Below are 22,013 nucleotides of genomic sequence, written 5' to 3'. Positions count from 1 at the left end.
AAATTAGTGTCACCCGTATTTGGGTGACGCGGCGCTCAACGTGATAATTTGTTGGAAGGGAAGGTGTTGCAACAATTTTAATGGCTCGAGTGCAAAGGGTTAATCGTTGAAACCGATCTCAGCTATTTTAGTTCGACGAGAGTCGCACAATATTCCACGCACTACGGACCATTTTAGCGACTATATAATTTACGACGTTTTTTGATCATTTTCGGATTTGTTCGTGAATTTTTCGAGATATTTGCATCAATTTTTCTATCAATTTTTCTATCAATTTTCCTATCAATTTTCCTATCATTTTATAGCGATTTATTTCATTTAATTGCCATAAATTAGACGATTTATACACGTCCGGTCAAAATGTCCCTGGCAACCGCGCTATTCGAGAGTCACGTAGCTCGACCAATTGCAAAAAGACTGTACTGAATAGTCATTCTGAATTGCAAGCTTCGTTTATACTGCAATTTTTATTTTAATTTATATCGCAATGCGAAGAGCTAGCTTTTAAGTTTTTATAGTTTAAACCGATGAACGTCGTTCTCGGTCCTTCAAGTTTCCGCAAACAATTCCGAAAAATTGCTAAATTTGCTAAACAAGGCTTTAACTAATTAATTAATCTCTCTAAGGATTTAACGATTTAACGTTTAGCAATATTATTTCCCTTCCGAAAAATGACGTAAAGAAGTCGCCTAAAATAGCACTTATTTTCGTGTCTACGCTTTTAAAATCAGGACAATTATATTACTGTCGACGCCATCTTTCGAATAGTATAGCATAGTCTTTCACATAGTATAGTTTTTCAGAATTGAGATCGCGAGAACTGAAGGGACAAAATGATACGGTACATATTCGCTATCAATAAAAACTAGTCTTTCTAGCACGTTTTTATTTATTATAAATTCTTTAAATTAACAAGCGTTTCCAGATTACTCGTACCATCTATCGCGTCGCGTATCTAGCCACGGTAAATACATTTCGCGCTATAAAATTCATTCGATCGGTGAATAAAACATTCGTTTTACGTACGAAATGTACGAATACGGGAGGAACAATTAATCGTTCGTATCGTTTTGGTGCTCCATTGGAATTCGGTAAGCGTGCAGGTGCCAGTGGCTCCTATTAATTTAGGGATACGTTTAATAATAAGTTCGTTTAAAATTAGTTAATTAAGACATTAGGTAATTCGAGGATTAGATAATTCGAAAAACTAGATTAATTAACAGAAAGAAAATTTTCAATTTATTTAGTCATCGACTTTCGGAACAACTTTGACGTCTCTTTCAACGAAAATGAACTAATTAACAATTTTAGTCTGTTGTTTAAACAGTTGCCATCGCGACGGCGGATGTCGCATCTGTTGGTCCCTGCAATTAAGACATAACCTAACATAACCTGACATAACTATTCCCTGCGGTTAGCGTAAAATTTATTTATAACTTCTAGCATTTAGTGTTTTAATTTCTAGTCAAAGAGTATACTTTAACGACGTATCAGGGCGCGGATTTGCGCCGCGGTTATGATAAAAATTAATAAATGAAAAATGAAACGGCGAAAGCATCGAGAGATATTAAGAATTCTACTCAATCATTTCCAACGTGTTAATATCATTAACAAAAACGTGTTTAATTTGCACGCAAATCCGCGGTCTAACAGTTACAATTTCAAATAAGTATAATAATTCGATGATTCGAAACTGCAACTCGATATTTCTCAGTTCATGGTTTCGAGTGTAAATGAATCGGGCAGCTGTAATCTATATTATCATTAATGAACTGTTCGTAGAATATAGGGAATACGGCGTACAACCGAGATCCCGTACTGTATGACTTTCAGTGATCGTCCTCTAGTCGGCAAACAAGCACTGTATTCGTTGTCGTCGAGCGCGCTTCCAAAATATCAATAGATTCGCGTCGCGAGTGTGTGCACCTATCGGTGAGAATTTCTCTTCCGAATTAAATGGAAATTTCTCGTTTTCCCAATCCGCGTCGACGAGCATCAAGTTTTTTTTTTAAGCTTGGCAACGAATATAGGAACAATGTTATCGTACTTAATAATAATAATATTATCATTAATTGTTATTTATTGTTTTACTGGTTTTAGCGTTACGCATACAGGGCGTTCCAAAACGCATTCGTAATCGGGAAGGAAGAGATTCCAGAGGTTGTTTATAACAACTTTTTCCTTAACAAAAATAAAATTAGTGGCTTTGTTTATGAGTTATTAATAACAAAAACACTGACCAATGAGAGGCGAGATCCGCCGGCGTTTAGCGGATCTACGCCAATGAATTGAACCGAGGTTAGATGGCTCGTTGAATCGCGTCAGCCGAGCTAACCTCTCATTGGTCAGTGTTTTTCATTAATAAACCCGTAAACAAAACTGCTAGTTACATTTTTGTAAAGGAAAAAAGCTCCTTCGAATCATTTAATAAATCTCTGATTTCTCGATTGTAACTTTTGCGACACCCTGTATAACCTCAATCCTGCGAATTGAAACCGCTGCGCTCTTCGGACACGGTGATCGAAAAACTTTCAGTTAATTAATTGTTAACTTTGATTTTTCGATTCCAAGTACGCTTTAATATTAACATTAGAGTGCGGATATTTATGCAAAATTGAGAATTATATTTGTTCATTTCAGGAAACAAAAAGTCTAATAATAATACCTTTGTTAATACATTGACTGGCACGACAATCTCGTGAAGTATCTTCCTTAAACAAATTGCAATTTATAATTCAAATTGTATGCCATCGATTATTTTTTCAACGTTCTTGTTTAATCATTAATTTATAGATTAAGACCGGCGTAAAAATTAATTCTCAAACCTGAACAAATAATTCTGTTACCCACAGAAAGCAATGCGACAGTGAAAATATCAATAATTTAATTTGTTTAAAAATAATACGCCTGCATTGTCGTGTCATTTACTATTTGTTCTCACGAATGCATAAAGAACCGCAGCAGAGTCTAGTGACATTTCAATTCGCAGCTATTATGCAATACTAACTTATCATTTACACTTTTGTTTTATTTCCGCATTATTTATTATTCTATCCAAATAGAATAACAGAGTATTATCTAGTCCAAATGCGATGTCGCGAAGCGTAGACGATAAATTATACGTAATATTAATATATTAACATACACTATACATAACATGTATATGTATCGTTGATAATAAGTTTACTAGGGTTAGGTCGTAAAGACACGAAAGTATTATTTTAAACGTTAACAAAAACGTGCTGGCGAGAGACGATTGTGTATAGTTTAGCGATAGAAATTCAACTATGTAATTTATAATCGAGTAGAAGATATTACCTTATCATTAATGTTGAATGAACATAAAATTGACACGTGGCACGTGTATTATACCGAACTATAGGTATTTATGCGACACGTCGCGCGTAAATGTTAATTGAACGAATTCTAGTCATAGCTAGTCGTAAATAGGATTTACGAGGAAAAGAGTACCGAGGTAAATATTAATGAAATACAATTAACAAATAATAAATGCGCTCGTAGATCAGCCATTCATGGGAAAGTATTTACATAGCGACGATTATTATGTAAGAATTATTATTATTATTACCATGTAAGAATTATTATTATTATTACTATGTAAGAATTATTATTATTATTACATAAGAATTATTATTATGTAAGGAGCGTTGACGGCTATAGATGCGTTTGTTTCTATAAATATGTATCATAGTGTTGCATTTAGGTAAGACTCTTCTCGGCGCACATCCACGAAACCGTATGATCTACTTCTAGATATAGTTAGTTATAGCGACGTATACGTGTAACGTAGATTAATACGGAAAATGTATTTGTTGTTCATACCTGTATATAAAAGTTTCATTTCTGATAAATATACATACCTTAAAATCGATATTTCCCATGTTTATTATTCACTCCCGCGTTCCCCATTCATAGATAACCGGAAGTACGTTCGATCCTGTACCAAATAGCACGGAATCAAACAGAAATTTTTATTAACCTACCCGCAGACTTCGCCGTGACATAGAAACCTCTTTATCGACGTTAACAGTTCAATCGTTTACTAAATAAAGAAAAAAAGTTCACTCGAGTTCCTTAAATTCAATTTTTCGACGTAAACGAAACAATATTCTATGAGGTTATGTTCAATGTATAAATATTATTTCTTGGAAAAAAGTCAAACTAGCTTTAATTAATATTTTATTATTATTGTTATTATTATTATTACTATTATTTTTATTATTGGTGTTTTCATTTGCAATTGTAGACAAAATTTATTTTCTCGTCTCCAACGACTGCAATATACTTTCTTCTACGTGTTCTATTAAGTCCGCTGCCATTATGGTACATTACGTTGCTTCTCGACTGATGAAATGTACGAGGATTTCTCTCGTTTTCGATTTCCGGTCGATCCACAGATGGCCCGGGAATATCACTGCCATACTTTCCCCTTTTATTCGTTGAACGCTCGTCTGTGATACTGCATACTTTCTCGTCACACTTCGCGAATTGAAATTCCTTTATTTAATGAGGATGTTATCGCGTCTCGGATTACTTTACGATCGATCTCTTAACGATATCATTTTTATATTTGTGCGGTTTCTGTGTCGATTTACTCGGAACTGTGATTAATAATATTGGATGGATGATTATAGGATTTTAAATAGGATTTTAAATAAGATTTTAAATAGGATTTTAAATAAGATTTTAAATAGGATTTTAAATAGAACTTTAAATAGGATTTTAAATATCGAGCAAACCCATTTTTCAACAGTTTTATTATTGACGCACCAAATGATGGTTACAATTTGAAATTCAAGCAATAGTTTCGCCACGAGAATTTCAAGACACGTTCCACCATTTTAGAGAAAAGTTAGATTTTTAATTAGTTAATTAACTTTTAAAGAAAGAGTGCTTGACGCCTTCAATTGAATAGTCGATTGAAATTTCTATTTATTTAATATTTATTTTGATTTAATATTACTTTGATTTCATATTTATTTTGATTTAATATTATTTTAATATAACAGGCAAATTCAATAGAAGGTCAAAGTAGATCAATTATAGATCGTGCCCTTAATAAATTGTTTTCTAGCTTTCGAGAACTATTCCTTTGTTCTCTCAAATTCTTTGATTGCTAATCGATTAAAATTATCTAATAAAAAGAAATATTAATTTCTAGAATATTTCCATGAAGCAACGCCGAGTGTGAACGCATTTGAATTTCTATCGTTTGCGGACCAAAGGTGAAGAGACACAAGTGCATTAATTGATTCCATACAGTGGAATGTCGACTCTTCGTTATTCTACATATACTGTATATTCTATGCATACGAATACGTGTACATATACATGCATAGAGACCGAAGGATCGGCGACCGTGTCGCCGGGATAATTGATTTCCCGCTGATCCGTGGACCTGTTTAAAGATCAATAAAGCAATCGCGCGCGGACATAGAAAGGAAGATGGGGGCCCCCGGGTGGATCCAAGAACGGCATTGTCCAGGGATGATGTGTTCCCTCTACGTTACTTTGTCGCGCGCGCCATATACCATAATGCATCGCCGTAGAATCCGTAGCGGAGGCGGAGGGATTGCTAGCTCTGTAATCTGCGCGGAGCTTTTGTGACGGCGGAATAAAGAGATCTGTCGCGCCCTCGCGGTTAAAGAGGGACACCATTAAATCCATGAAGCTGATTTCACGGAAATTCCCGGCTCCTAGGATCGTCGCGCGGTCATGGCTGCGCTTTAAAACCCGCCGACCGGAACCCAACCCCCTCCACCCGTGTCGTTCTTCTCCATTAGGCTGCCGAAAAAAAAGTATTACGCGCGACAGAACGGCGTTTATTCGGTTCTACAATGTCGTAAGTAGAAAGACATATTTTAACCCTTTGCACTCGAAGCCGTTTCAACCGGAAATCCGAAGTAATTTCTCTGGCTTATAGTATTGCCATTTTATGCATATTTAATCGATTCTTGTCATTCTTATCGACACGACATAACCTCAACAATTTCTCAAAATGCAAACTTTGTTAGTATAAAGATTACTTTGCAAGGTGGTAGAATAATTTTATGGCGCCTCACGGTCACCACTCGAGTGCAAAGGGTTAAATGTTCCTTAACGATGCATTTCTAGTATTTTCTAAAATTTTCTAAATTATAAATTCTGAAGTATTTATTACCGTTGCCATTATTTCTGACAGCTTATAAAGTAGCAGTACAATTGAAATAATCGTCTTTATTCGCATGCAATAATAAAGCATGCGAGTTGATCTAAAAGCCATGTATTTTGCATAAATATTCCCAGTTTATTGATAACGATCACGGACAACGAGCGAAGAATTTCGTATATCGAGAAACATTTCGAGTCAATAAATATTTCGGCGAGGCAATAAAATGTGCACGCGGATCGGCTCGTGGTTGCGTAAGAAAGAATAAAATGTTACAGCGGCGTAGGGGTCGCGCGGACATCGCATTAGAAAGATGGCCCGGCAAACAGAGCGCGGTGCTTTTATCATTAGGTAAACAATCCCCCAAGCTATTGCGGTGCCGCACAATATCGCCTCCGATGCCATGTAAGCGGCGAACATCTATGGGATAATAACTGTAAAAGCTTTCGAAAAAGAGCACGTTCCACGAACCTCCGCGAATTTCTTCGAAGAAATATCTCCGAGTCCCGTGCAACGAATATTCTCCTTACCTCGAGCAGTTCCCCATAGAATAGCAACGGGGATGGTCACTGTGGGGTGACCAATAACCGCGGCCTTTCACTCGTTTCCGGGAACAATTAACTTCCGATAATATTTATTCGGCAACGAATTTTTCAAATAGAAAAGTTTCGCGATTTAAAGGAGCATAGAATATAGTGCATTTATTTTTTTGAAGATGTTTTTTAAAGAATCGTTTTTAATATTTGGAAGTCTTTTCTCTCTTAAATGGAACGGTATAATTGTTGAATAAAAATTATGAAAATTGTAAGTAGAAAGGGTATTGTCCTAAATGTAATAGTGTCGAGATAATTTCGGTCGGTGATTTTACGTCGCAATGTATAGGGTGGACGATTTTCGTAATGGATCAATTAACGGTGTATCGCATTTTCGGAAATTTTATTGCGCGCACACGGGAACACTGTGCACACCTACGCTGGCAACGTACACACGTAGGTGCAGATAGATACGTGGGACGCGCCAAAAGGGGGAGCATCCCACGGGAGAAAGCGATTCTGAAAATTCTTCGAAGACACGTCAATAAAGGTCTATGGTGCTATATGCTCGAGAGAGCCCCTCTTACACGCTCGCACTCGGACGCTTTCTTTCTCGCACGCTTTCTTATACGGCGCGCTCGGGAAATTGTATTTCAGCCCGGCGAATAGCAAAGCGAAGATGACAAAGTCACGAAGAAAAATTGCGAAATTGCTTCCTGCAGCGGCGCACTGAGATATTTTCGACGGTCTATCCATCGATCAATCCCCTAGGATAGAGTGGGCGCGAACGGAAGCTAACGAAACAAAGTTCCTCTTACAGGGTTTTACGAAATTTACCTTTTCGCGGATCCTGCACGCCTTTCTTCGAATCCTATTCATATTTTTTCGAATTATTTTCACGTTTTTCCATATCGCATTTGTCTTTTTTTTGTGCATTAATTATCTTTCTTAAAGTCATACACAACTTTCTCCAAACGAATCTCTAATAAAGAAAAATAATTGACATAACCTCTATGCGTAAACTGTACCAAATTTTTCTTGAATACAAAATCCGCCGTCGTTCGCTCGAAATCGCTTTCACGAAAGGCGCAGTCTTTAGTTTTTTATTTTATATCAGGGTAGCAAAACTCGATTGCCTTCGAAGCCGAAAATTGCTTTGACCCCTACCTAAAGGATGTCTTTACTCGTCACCAGACCTCATCCTTCGACTACGCTGGAAACTTTCCTGCATTAATCGATTTTTTCAGTAATAATTCTTTAGTGTATCAATAATAATAACATTGGAAATTTAACTGAACGTGAAAAGTAAATACTTTGGATTGGTTCTATTGCTTAATATTTAATAATTGTTAATGATAATGCGTAAAAGCCAAAAAATTGGTATAAAAGCCAAGAAATTGACGTAAAGGCCAAAAATTGGCCTAAAATATCTAAAAATTGAAAACTACAATTTTATCCAAATCTAACCCAACTTATTCTATTTATTAAATTCCCTCGCGCCCCAATTTTAAACAATTTTATCAACTTTTCATTTACATCATTATAATAACAAGCGACGCAACAACAACAATAGCAGCAATAAGAATAAATATAATTAGACCTAAATTCATGGAATACACAGCAGCCAAAAGATTCCATAACCTATCATCGAACCCTATCTTTAAAAAAAAAATATAAAACAATCAATTTTTCAAAAATTTCGCTTTAAAATATCCGCCTCATCATCTCGCGAGAGAAGAAAGTTTATCCACAGAAAATCTCACGTAATACTGAACGCGTCAGCGTACAGCTTCCTTATAACGAATAATCCTTTGAAAATGGCGGATGAAAAAAAAAAGAAAAAGAGGTTCGTCGTCGCCCGGCAAAAATCGAGAAAAATCGGATGAGCAGGGTATAATTAGTCGAGTATAACCGCGCGGCAGGTTGAAAGAGAGACAGCCGGTGGTGGGGGGAAAGAAAAAAAAGGAGGAAGCGGGAGAACGTAGCAGAAAGGAGGAGAATCGTGGTCGAATTCAACCATTCCAGAAATCCGCATTCACGTAAAGGAGGATCAGCCGTGGAAAAGCATCTTACACCGAGTCTACGATATCTAATTCCCGGGAGTTCCTTGATATATATACACACGCGTACGCTGATATACGTACAGACTCTCCGTACGCAGGTATAAATGGGTGCCTCTCTCTCTCTCTCTCTTTCTCTCTCTCTCTCTCTCTCTCTATGTATGTATGTATCTCGTATCAGTTCGTTCAGCCAATGCAAGAGAGTCTATACAAAGGGAGAAATAAATATCGTGGTAATCTCGGATCTTGTATGTAGGACACACGGAGATCTTCGACATCTCTGCCAGCTTTGTACTTTCTAGACGGTTGGAGGAAATGTTCCGAGGTTCCCGTTCGAATTCGGACGCGAACATTTTCGGATACAAACAGTTCACACCTTTCGTCACCTTCTATTCTCTATTAATTATTTAAAGTACTAAATCGCCGCATTTAAAACGCGTTGAACGCCGCGTCGCCCGAATATGGGTGACACTAATTTCAGACCAATCTTGAAAATTCATTTTTTATCGAAAAGAGCTCTAATGCCACCCCTTGGGATAAATATTAACTTTCTAGTTTCGCTTGAATTAATTAAATTGCTTGAACTATCTGGGTATTTTAGTAGTCGATTGTCGGCGCTGAACGTGTTAAAATTTCACTGAAAGATAGGCGCACCCTGTGATCGTAGCAATAATAAGAACGATCGAAGACGCATCCTACTCTCGTGCATCGAGGCTGTCTCCGCGAAGAAAACCCGGGCCGTGCACACATATACGCGCGCCGCGTGTACGGGGTCCGTGGACTTGCGTCGGACAAGAGGAAAAGCGTAATTTCCTGCAAATCAAAACCGTCGTAGTTTCCGAAGGAGAACGGAAGATTCCTTTTGATCGGCGTTGCCCACCCGCGACAACGGTCAGTGTTTCCGAGAGATTTCCTGGATCCTCGTTTGGCGGGGAAAGGTTGCTATCCCCGCGCGGTCCGTTGTCAGAGCACCGACACACGAGGAGCGGCGGCACACGGTCTTCTACATTTTCAGCGCGTCGAACGAGAGAGGAAAAGGTCCACGGGTCTGTGTCCCGTCTGTTGGTCGTTTATGCATTTCCGCTCAGCTGGATATCGAGTACGCTCGTTTCGACTGCCCTCAAAGGAAAACCACAGTACAGAGACGGTCAGTCCTCGTCTAATGATGTGGTCGAACTTCTGTCGAACCAAGCGAAAATCGACGTGTCTCCACATTTTGATTGTTGGCCCGCCGCATCGTCGAGCATCGCCGCCACGTTATCTTCGCTCCGTCGCTTCACGCCTACGGAATATCACTGAATTTTTAATATTATTTATGACAGAGTATACTTTCGGTTCGCCTGATACCGTCTATATCATGTAGATTTTTATTAGTCGCGAGTTTTGAAAATTATAATAACGTTATTAGTTGCAAAAACTGTAGAAGCTGATCATTGTAATAAAAAGGTTGTTGCGAGGTTAAGAAACGCAAAGCTAATTTTAATATTCTATGTAAACGATTCTTAAACAATGTAAATTCTGGAAAATGATATATCGTCGAAGGACCATTAATTTTTGCTGTAGTTGATTTATTATAGAAATCCTGTTAATATATATTATAGTATACTAGTGTATACATATACTATAGATATGCTATAGTATACTATTCTAATTTATTATAGAAATCCTGTTAACCCTGTACCTTCGTAACTAAAAAAACAAAATCTCGTGTTGCATGCTTGCATTTGAAAGCAACAATCTCTCGCAAATATAATAAACATTTTCACAGATTTTGCAGGCATTTGTACTTTATTTATAGACAATCATTTCTCAACGATTCGCATAAAATGTCTACAAACATTTTAAATGTATCAAAAATTATATACATAAACAGGATGAATATGTTTAAGATTGTTTTTTAACGAACTAAATGCTTCGTTGAAGAAAAACGTTTAGAAATTGTTAGAATAAAGAAAATCGTTAAGAATAATACCAGTGCGTCTAACAACATAGATTACAATAAAAGAAGCAGATCGAAAATCAAGAATATTTTAAGGTTAGGGAGTCGTTGCGAACCAACGAGTTTCGACAAGTGCATAACAAATTATACATAGATACACGTGACAAGATACAATATAATATAAGACAGTTATTTCTCGTTTAGTGTACACATTAGAAATGAGAAATAATCGAAGGTATTCGTTTGGCATAATTGAATACATACAGTGTGATGCAAAGTTGAGTCAATATTTTTAAAAGGGTATAATCTTTTTTAAAGTACTCTAAATGACTCGAATTTACCTGTAAATGTTAATAGAGGGATTGGTTCACTGTACAAAATTAATTGAAATCAGTCGACTTTGATATAATCTATAAACAATGAAAGTTTCAGTGGCAACCGAAGTACCAAATTTGTTTTTTTAAATTTTTATTATAAGCTTCGATAAAAAAAGTAAAAAAACGACGGCTTTTTTACATTCTTTCATACTAAGCATTAGCAAAATTTAAAAAAAAGTATTTCAGTCATTAAACATTGAACTCGACCTTCTAACATTTACAGAAAACTCCAAGTAATTTGGATTACTTTAAAAAAAAGTTATATCATTTAAAAATGTCGACTCAATTTTGCTCTCCGCTGTGTTCCTGAAATTCAATAAAATTTCCACCCTGATGCAACATTTTCGCGTCAGTTCGTGTTTTCGAAGTCTTCGAAAAACCAGAATATTTCTATGGCTAATTTAGTATAATAGCTATATTTAATAGCCAAGTATAATTTCTGTATACATCAGAAAGGATTTGTCGATGGTTAAACAATAATTGTCGACAGGAAAGCGACCGAATGGTTACAATTTTTAGAATGTTGCAACCGGAAACTGTTAAAACGTCGCCGCGGTGTAAGAGGCGAGAAACACAACAGTATTTGGTAAAACCACGATCACGTTGCACGATCATTATTACTCAACGTTACGCTTCTTCCCGATTTAAGGAACTTTCCCTAGACGCGATCATTATCCTCGAAGGGATCATATGTGATCGACTTCGGAATCGGAGAGCGAGAATACGGGGGGCGTGGAACTGCTGGCAATTATGTCGTCGTCCTGCGACCAGTAGAAGTTGAACGAGGAATCGCTCTGATTCTGCATCTGCATATATATGTATATATAATCTATATTTCATTAATTAAATGCTAAAAATGTAAGCGTTCGAATACTTTCATATATATATAGAGTGTATAAAGATGAAAATTCACAGGCGAATACGCACCTGCAGTCTCCTCGGTTGCCGCCTCCTCTGCTGCCTGGACCTCGACGGCTTCTCCAACCGTCTCAGCTTCAGCCTCACCTTTCTCTCCGTCAACACCAGATTGTCGGTGAACTGTTTCACCGCTACGTCGAGCCGCCTATCCAACGACTCGTCCGAATAACTGCTGTTCGAGCTAAAATCGTAAGCCGGCAACAAACTCAGCTGCGTCGCGCACCAGTCTCGCTCCTCGCGATTACACGGCCTTCGCGTCCTCCTCGAACGCTCCTTCATAGAAAGAATATGATCGTTCGATCGATCCGACAACAACACCCCGGAGTCGAACGACTCCGAGACCAGCTTGGACAAATTTGACGCGTTCTTCGCCGAGCTCGATCGTCGCTGACGAATCCGCGTCAGACGCAGATCGAGGGTCGCCTCGCTGAGACTCTCGCCGCTGCTCTGAAGGATCGGATCGTTCTGCAGTAAAAAATCCTGCGTGGAAGCGATCGACAAAGGCGAGGCATTGTCCTGCGGATAATTGTACGTCGCGCAGGTGTTCGAAGGACGCGTGCAGCGGGTCGACAGCAGATTCAGGTTCGAATTAGCGCGAGAGAAGTTCGACGAGGAATAGTTGCCGGCGGAACAGTACTCCATCGACGAGCACTGGGAGCCATCTTGGTCCGGCGACGGCGTGTAATAGCTGCTCTGCGAGTGGCTCAAGTTCGAATTGGTGCAATGAATGGAGACCGAGTACTTCAAGTTCGTCTGGATCGATTTCCTGGGGCTCGCGTCCCTCGCCGATGAATTCTCCTCCGTATATTTCGGCCGCCAGTATCTACCGAACGATTCCATTTTCCTCGTCGACGTGTCGGACATGTTCTCGGTCACGTGGTAGTCGATCGTGCTGTCGGAAGAGGTCCAGCCGATCCTCGGGCTCGCCGGCGTAGCGAAACCCTCGTTGACGTCGAAAGCGTCTTCCATGACGCACTCGTCGAACGAGAAATAATCGTCGTACTCCTCCTCCAATCGCTTTTTGATTTTCCCGAGGATTATCGTCTCGGACGATTTATCTTCCACTTGAAAGCCTCGCGGTGACTTCGTCGAATCTATCTGTTCGTGGAAGGACACGCGGTCGCGACGAGTTTCGACGGTGTTCGCGAGGAAGACGTCGCCTCTGGCTTGCGGAGGAGCTCGGCTCTCGCGTATCTCGCCGTTTTCGGTGACAATCTCGGTCTCCGACAGTTCCACGTTGTAGAACTTGTTCGTTAAAATCGTTTCGATCTTCGTTGCGACCGATCGGTCGCGTTTCGCGCATGTCGGATAGATCGTTGTCACATTTCGATTCTTCTCGCTTCTCTTAAACTCCGCTTTGGAGAATTCGCCAGAATTTCTATCTTCGTTGATCGACGTGTTCGAGCGAAGCTTCCCCTTGGTTCTCCAAGCAACGCAGGCGTCCTTCGTCCTTGAACTTTCCATTTGATTCAGATTTAAATTGCTCTCCTCCAAATTGAAGTCTTCGCTGTTAGCCTTGAAAATAGTTTCGACGTTCTGTGGAAGCGACACATTCGTGGCGGATCTCTCCTTCCTACTCCTCCCGCACCTTTTCTTCCGACGATCCTTGCGACGCGACTCGCTTCTTCTCGACGTTTGAACGCTGATGCTTCTCTTCGTTATATAAATCGGCGAATCATCGTGCCTGCGACACGCGTCTCCGAAGGCGTTCTTTTGATCCGGCGAAGCGATTCGTTCATTTCGCGAACTCGATCGACCGTCCTTCGAGTTTACATCCTTCATCGTGCGATTACAACAGCACGTCCTCTTTCTCGAGCTTTGACAGTCCTGACGGTGTTCGTCGGAGATATTTCTCGAGAACGCTTGCGCGTTGTGCAATCTTCCATACGGTGCTCCGCAACATTTACACTGTAGCGTTCCGTGGTTCAATCCTTTGCCCGTGTCCCATATATTCTTGGCGAACTCTTTCGAACATTTCGAAACCACGGAAACGAAGGAACTGAACGTGCACATGTTCTGGTGACAATTTTTCCCGCAAGCGAGCTTCGACGAAGAGTAGAAGTAGCTACGGTATCTGCGAATGATCGCGCGTTCATTAGAAAATCGGGGGGGATGTATAGTCACCTGCGAAAGTATTAGAATGTGATTAATAAAGTAGAAGTATCAGAATACAATTAGTAAAGTAAAAGTATTAGAATATGATTAGTACAGTAGAAGTGTCAGAATACAATTAGCAAAGAAAAAGTATTAGAATATGATTAGTAAAGTAGAAGTATCAGAATGTTATTAGTACAGTATACGTATCAGAATATAATTAGTAAAGTAAGCGTACCAGAATATGATTAGTAAAGTAAGCGTACCAGAATATGATTAATAAAGTACAGGTATTAGAATATAATCAGTAAAGTAGAAATATTAGAATATGATTAGTAAAGTAGAAATATTAGAATATAATTAATAAGGCAACAGTATCAGAATATTATTAGTACAGTATACGTATCAGAATATAATTAGTAAAGTAAACGTATCAGAATATGATTAATAAAGTACAGGTATTAGAATATAATTAGTAAAGTAGAAATATTAGAATATGATTAGTAAAGTAAGCGTACCAGAATATGATTAATAAAGTAAAAGTATCAGAATATTATTAGTACAGTATACGTATGAGAATATATGTTTAGTAAAGAAAATATATCAGAAGATGATTAATAAAATAAAAGTATCAGAATATTATTAGTACATTATACATATCAGAATATAATATGAATAGTAAAGTAAACGTATCAGAATATAATATACTTAGTGAATTAAAAGTATCAGGATATGATTAATAAAGTAAAAGTATCATAATATTATTAGTACATTAAAAAAATGAGAATATAATTACTAAAGTAAAAGTATCAAGATTGAATGATTATAATCCATTATGGCCTTATTTAAATATGTTATATTTTTATAAATATTCGAATACATTAAATCGAGTCACAGATAACTTCTGATACAGCTAGTTATAACCTATAGAGTTCGTCTCTACGCACAATGAGTCACCGGGACAAATGAATTCGCGCTTTCACTAACTAGAGGCTTTAAAATTAAAAAAAGGGTTCCAAATAAATAAAATGAAAGCACCGACCAAGAGAAATAAAGAAAAAATGAAATAAATGTCTGATAAAAAAAGGAAGTTATCTACGACTCGACCAAATACATATTAACATACCTTTGAACGAGATAAGCCAGGTATCGCTTCAACAGCTCCTTGATATTAATCAGCGAAAAGTAATGGTTCTTCGTGTCGCGGCGATCGGGATGCAAACCAATGGCAAAAATTTTCGGCGATGCCGGATTGAATTTCACCGAGACGGTCACGTTCGACGATACTTCGGGCACATGCTCGCACTTGTAATTACAAAGGCGATCGATCAAAGATCGAGGACACCAGACTTCACCGTTGTTCGCGCGTTGACCGAAATGGTGGTGGACACGTTGGAAATCGCATTTCAGTCGATCGATGTAGAGACAGGCCATTGCCAACACCGTGATCGTTTTCTTCGTAACCCAAGATCATTAGCATCACCGTTAATTTCTTTATCGAGACAATTCTTTTGTAGATTTAACCCGTGGAAAATGGCTATTTTTCATCCGAAAGATTCTCATGTCTCGTTAACATCTCCTCTGTCGAGTTTAACCATCGATCTACCTTTCGAACTTTCGAAATTTTCGAGTCTTCCGTTCGAACGTTTTAATAGAGAGAGAAAGAGAGAGATTATTTAGGTGTCACGCGAATGTCCGCGGTCGCATATCCTCGTCTTGTCGCGTAAAATAGAACCGCAAGTTGTCTCGCCGAGCTCATTAAATCACATTTTGCCTGTCATCGGATATCTACGCGACTGAACGTGACCATTATCCTGACAAATGAGTTCTTCGATTGTTTTCGATATCGTCTGTCGCGTGAAGTTGCTCCTCGCCGATCGAAACACGCATTTATGTCGATACGTAAGATTTTATTGTGCACTATTAAAAATAAAGTTGATTATATAAGTTTAGGTGCTTCTTTATTGTGTTGATGCAGTTTTCGAGGTTAACAAACAGAAGGGAATGCATTACAATACAATATGGTAAGTTAAATATCTTTTACAATTTTTCTAATAAGATATGACTTCGAATTTTCATTCATAATTAATATTATCCAATCAATAAAATTTGTCTGCTAAACTAATCTATTAGTATGAGTTAGTATTATATAATTTATATAAGCATGCGGTAACAATTATTGTAAAATAATTTTCATAATTTAATCAAATGCTTTGCTTTTCTCCGTTTTCGACAAAATATGAAAACCTGACATAACCTGACAAAACTCGGTTGGCTCAGCTAGAATCGCATTTTATAATAAAATCGTAAGTTTCGCTTCGTTCGAGTTGTATCTTCTCGACAGATTCTAACAACGATAGAACTTCTAAATGCTACTACCATTTCTATCGACAATCTGGAAATTTATCGAACGGAACGGACAATTAATAGTTGAATGATTGTTAGCTATCGTACGAGATTCTGCTGGGTACCCTAGAGGGATGCACCGGTTAAATGAATTTGCGTCTCTGTAATCAAAGAGCCATCACCGTGCTGACAAAGGAGTTAATGGAGAGCTATGAAATTCCCTCTATGATACTGTCGACGAACGTCGTGATGTTAAGTCATGTGCAACGGAATGCTTCATCACGTACTCCAGGTAGTTAGGACCATGCATTTAATATAGCTCGCTTCCTGCGCGCCGATCTACGCTTCTTTTACCTTACGCGGGCGAAATTATCATGTATCGTCTAACAAACACTCGGATAATTTACCTGTATATATAGTTACAGTAGTTACATCTATCAATTGCGAAGATAACTAACAAGATAAGAACAAATATTACCATAATCTCAGAGATATATGACATATGTATTAGATCTAGATGATAATTTCTAACGCGTTATACATCAATGTTTCTAACCTCGAAAAAATACTTATTCTCAAGAACCTAATTCTTAAAAAGAAAGCTTTAACTTATTATAATAAGTGGTAAGAATACTATAGTGATCCTCGTGACAAGATTATGAGATTTCTAAATTTTTGGAGACTTAGATTGATCATTCAGTGCCTATAGTAATCCCGAAAGCAATTTACAAAAATATTTATATTTAGATTTAGGTTATTCGACTCTCGATAAATGCAGAAAATAAATTTAATTTATAAAATGACACGTTTGATTTGGATAAAACTGAAGATAACCTGCAAAGCGTTTGATTTTAAAAAGGATTTTAAAGAATAGCCTGATAAAATAGAAAATTAGGAATTTTTAACCGTAATCGTTTTAGTAAGCGTATTTTATTTTCTCTTGAAATACATACACATACGTATGAACACAACAAATTAGAATCGTTTTTAGTAAAGAATATACTTCAATAATATAAAAGAATATATTTTAATAATATAAAAAATGTATTTTAATAATATAAAACAATATATTTCAATATGAATATACTTTGTTCTTCAAAAAAATTGGGATTTGAAAATACGATAAAATTTTTGTTGAAATAATGCTCTAATAACAAACGAACAATAAAATTTGTAGCTTCTATTTTCAATTCGATTTCTTTGTTTGTCGTACGTCGATACCTAGATAAGACAATCGCTATAGCAACGATCATTGATTCACTTCAATAATAAAAAATACTCTGTACTAGATACATATATATCACAAATATACTAAACGAATTAAACAAATACGTAAACTCGAACGCGAACTATCATCGAGATCGATTACTGTGCTCGAATTGTGGAAATTGTGGCAACCGCTCCGTTAAACTCTGAAATCGCTGTGCGCGCATTCTTTGACGAAACGAAAATATTGCAGTGTCGTCGCCGGCACACCAATTTGTTTGCGATTCGTGCAGCGGCTGGGAGGGGGGGTAAAAATTTTCGGGCAAGTTGATTCCGTGACGAAGCAACAAGTGTATACGAGAATGGGGAAGTAGAAGCGACAGCGATGGGGGTGAATGGTTGGGTGACGGGGGGTGGAAAGGAGTGGGAAAGAGAGAAAGAGAAAGAGGGAGAGAGAGGCAGAGAAAGTTAGAAAGAGAGAGAAAGGGAGAGAGAAGCAAATGAAACACGACGAGAGGAAGGTCGAAGTAGTACGAGCAAAGAATTGAGTCGGCACGAAATGCGCCCCGCGCTTTGGCGAAGCTATGCGAAGGCATTCTTTACTTTCCAACTTGATCGTGTTAGGAACTTGGCACCACGAAACAATGCGCGAATAATTTAGCATGTTTTCGGCATAATGCACGCGGCGTTTAACGCTTTCTTATTCGGCGGACAAATGACCGGCACGCAACTAACCTCTTTCCTTATGGTTTTCGAACAACAATTAAACTATAAATATTTAATTAGTCATCTGTACATAGTCGATGCTATTTTTACTGTTTTTCACCATGCCTAGAATTTTTAACAATTTTTTAATATTAATTTTAATACTAGATTCGTGGGCAGTTAATTTGACACATTTAAAATTTTGTTTTCGCTTATTTTATTTAGGTTTAGATACTAGTTTAAACATTTAGTTTAAATATTATATTTTAAATACATATATATGTTTATATATATATATATAATTTGATGCTTGCAACCATCATTAATATTCTTATTAATCACCTCAAACACCTTATTTAACCGAAACGCGTACATCATTCTGTAAAAAAAACCTTAAAAATATTCGATAAAACGTCGATGCATCATCACGCGACCCAAAAGCGCCACGGACCCCGCAGAAGGCTCGATTTTCCCGAAAACACGTAGAATCGCGAAAGGTTTTTCCAGGCGTTTAGCGTCGCGGCGGTGCCTCGCGACCGAAGTTTTTCACGTTCAGATTTTTTATCGGAACCGACACGACGCGACGCGACGGAAAGTTTGAGGCCAAACGCTTCGTGCGACCTCGCTGTGGAAAAGAAAAGTTTCGACACGAGATATACGCGCGCGCGCGCGCGCGCTGCCCAGTCCACGGGCGCATACACACCGTTCCGTGTCATTCAATATCTGCCCTTAGCGCGCGCGACCTGCTCAATGATTTCCATGATTATTTTAACGTTCTCCTAACGTTCGCTTTTCTATAGCCGGAGGAATTGCTGGCAGGTTTTTCTTTTAAAACGAATCGTTCGCTCTATTATCGTACGCGTTTATTTCTGGGAACGAAGAGTCTTCGATTTAGACTCTTAAAAAATAAGAGAGAGAGAGGGAGGGGGTAGTCGAGATCAAATCGAGAAGAATAACAATAAGCGTGGACGTTATTCTGTTCTTTAAAATTCGCATAAAATTCTAATCTATTGTTATTAATATTCAAGGATATAATTAGATCCAAGCACGGAATAAACATTTATGTTCTGTCTCTTCTGAGATTCGATACCAATTGAAAAATTCCTAATCGCAGTGAAGGAAATGGCACGTCAAGGGGTTAACAGTCAATCGAGGGGGCTCAGTTTTACAATTTCCGCGTCACGATGTATTCGTTGCCGTAAAATTCAATCTCGGTGCTCGATATATTCGCGTACGCGTCCACAAAGAAATCAGTCCGGTTTAATCGCCGCTCGGCGAGCTATTCATGAATTATCGGGGGCAGATTTGCTGAAACTTTTTAACGTGGCCACCTACGCCGGAGTCCGTTTAATACCAGGTTTCTAGGTTAGGCCGACAACATTTATGCTGCGCGGCAGGCGCGAGGCATTGCTCGCGATGTTATCCCTCTTTCTTTCTTCTTCTTGTTTTTTTCTTCTTTTTCTTTTTTTTTTGTTCGTTATCTACATCGGCTCGTTCAATAAATTACAGTGCACGGAGTCCGAAGTGTAAGCGCGAATAATATAGTCCGCCCTCGCGTGTAAATTACGCACGCAGAACATACAACGGCCGCAATGCCAAGCGATTTCCTAAGAATTTGCTAATTGACTGCTCGTGCCGCCATTACGCTCTCGGCGGACTTTTATCCGATACACGAGCCGAAGTGAGAGAGAGAGAGAGAGAGAGAGACTTTTGTGCAGGGATTGCCTCGAACGTCACGAAGTCGAATCGTTTACCCGTGCTTTGATTTCCATTGTTCGACGATGCGTGGTTAACGACACCGAAATCACGGCAGTTTTTCTCTTCGCGGAAAGATAATCGGCCAATTTTGCGATGCGATCGAATCAGAGCCCCTTGGCTGGCCGCGATGTTCCATATAATAACAATTGGAATATTATGATGACAACGAAATTAAATGATTTTTTACAGCGTCTAAAAATTAACTCATTGCACTCGAGCGAGTAATTTTGTTGTAAATTGTAAAATTGTCATTTTCTTATGACGCGTATATATGTCATCCGTAATGAAGAGGTTAAGAAAGATTTACGTCTGCCATTAATTTTTTTGTGAAATTAGCATATATACATACATACGTCTGTGTATAATTTGCAAAATGCTATAAAACAATAGCTGCTCTTAAACGTTTTAATTTACAGTCGGACAAATCATAGCCTTTATTGAAAATAAGGAAGAAGATAAAATAATTTATATCGGTATCAATATGAAAATATATAGTGTTTTTGAACAATGAAACGACCGATTCCGTTGGATAAATTCCGTTGGATCTAAATTGTAACGTTTATTGGAAATAAGGGGGTCGGTGGAATAACTTGTATCGGAATTAATGCGAAAAAATATATCGTGTTTGAACAATGGAAACGATCGATTTTCCGATGTGTTTAACTTTATTTGATATCGAGAATTCATTTGGTACATTTGATTGACCCTATTTTTCGGGGTTGCTGCACACAAATATTTTTCAACTGCACAAGCAACTGCCTTTGGGAAAAATATCATCGGGAGCGCTTTGTAAATTCATCAATGTTTCAGCATTGAAATCATATTTATAGCATAACCTCTCCGTTTGTTATCGTTTCTGCTGAAATACGTGCAAAATGCCTTCGTTAATATTGTTTTTTTCCTTTTTTATGGAAGCGAAGCTTCATTTTTTCGAAATTCGTTTTATTGAACAGAAAATACTACGCATATTTCTATAATTTATTTATGTAATATTAGTTTTGCAATAGGAGGAATTATTTTTTCTTTATTATCGGAACTTTATTATTGTTCGTACTGTTACGATAATAATATTTTATTATACGTATTAATGGCAAAATAATATATTATTGTATCTATTATTATTTTCTATTGTCATTTAATAATGACAATATTTAATAACGATAATAGCAATATAATATTACTATTTTAATACTGTCCACAATATTACTACTATTACCATTGCCATTATCATTCCCATCCATACTTCCACATTAATTTTATCCTATATCAAAGTAATCAAATAAATGAAGCAGCTAAATAAAATCTATAACCTAAAAATATTGAAACAAAAATTCGTAATAAAACCACTAAAAATATTCCTCGAACGAAAGGTATTAAAAATGGCGGAGACTCGAAGGAAACCCAGACGCCACTGAACAAATCGTCGCACAGATTTTTAGGTATCATTACACGGGAGAACAAAGTATAGGGTCTGAAGAATCGTAGAAATTACAAAAAAAACACACAGTTGCACATGGCAGAGAAAACACGAATCGTGAATAATGTATTCCGTTCTGATATGCGAACCGCGCACGCACGTAGAACGGAACAACGTTGGTCTAATGTTAGATAATTACGCGGGTAATAATTAGTAATTGCGAGCGCGCGCGCGCGCGCGCGGGGGATATTCAAGACGAGGGACGGAGAGAGAGAGAGAGAGAGAGAGAGAGAGAGAGAGAGAATCGTGGTAAAAGCCCATGGGAGAGGATCGCGATTTCAGAATGCTTACGATGCGTGATTTTACCAGCATGATCTCGGGACTGTAAGATGATTATATAGCGCGTAACTTTTCCTCCTATAATTCAATACCTATACGACCAGTCGCGACGCCTAACTTGAAATAGAATGAATATTTGATTATTTGGACCG

The 22,013-nt window shown here is 37.9% G+C and overlaps 1 protein-coding gene across 1 annotated transcript; it reads right to left on the bottom strand.

Moving 5' to 3' along the window:
• Nucleotides 1–11,764: 11,764 nt before the first annotated feature.
• Nucleotides 11,765–16,746, bottom strand: LOC144472014 (uncharacterized). The gene is made up of 5 exons (XM_078184643.1): nt 16,669–16,746; nt 15,217–15,545; nt 13,124–14,070; nt 12,006–13,069; nt 11,765–11,884 (listed from the first exon to the last, which is right to left on the bottom strand). The coding sequence occupies exons 1-5, from the start codon at nt 16,744–16,746 to the stop codon at nt 11,765–11,767; spliced, it is 2,538 nt and encodes an 845-aa protein (XP_078040769.1).
• Nucleotides 16,747–22,013: the final 5,267 nt, after the last annotated feature.

The sequence above is a fragment of the Augochlora pura genome, chromosome 7 (genome assembly GCF_028453695.1).
Source record: "Augochlora pura isolate Apur16 chromosome 7, APUR_v2.2.1, whole genome shotgun sequence".
NCBI classification, from domain to species: domain Eukaryota; kingdom Metazoa; phylum Arthropoda; class Insecta; order Hymenoptera; family Halictidae; genus Augochlora; species Augochlora pura.
This window is presented reverse-complemented; position numbering and strand designations above follow the sequence as displayed.

What these genes read in the sequence shown, in the direction of transcription:
- LOC144472014 (XM_078184643.1), bottom strand. Translation starts at nt 16,746, where the DNA reads ATGCATGGTCCTAACTACCTGGAGTACGTGATGAAGCATTCCGTTGCA. An exon ending in CATCACGACGTTCGTCGACA is followed by an intron (nt 15,546 to 16,668) that starts GTATCATAGAGG and finishes TGGGTTACGAAG; the next exon opens with AAAACGATCACGGTGTTGGC. An exon ending in CGCGAACACCGTCGAAACTC is followed by an intron (nt 13,070 to 13,123) that starts GTCGCGACCGCG and finishes AGTCACCGCGAG; the next exon opens with GCTTTCAAGTGGAAGATAAA.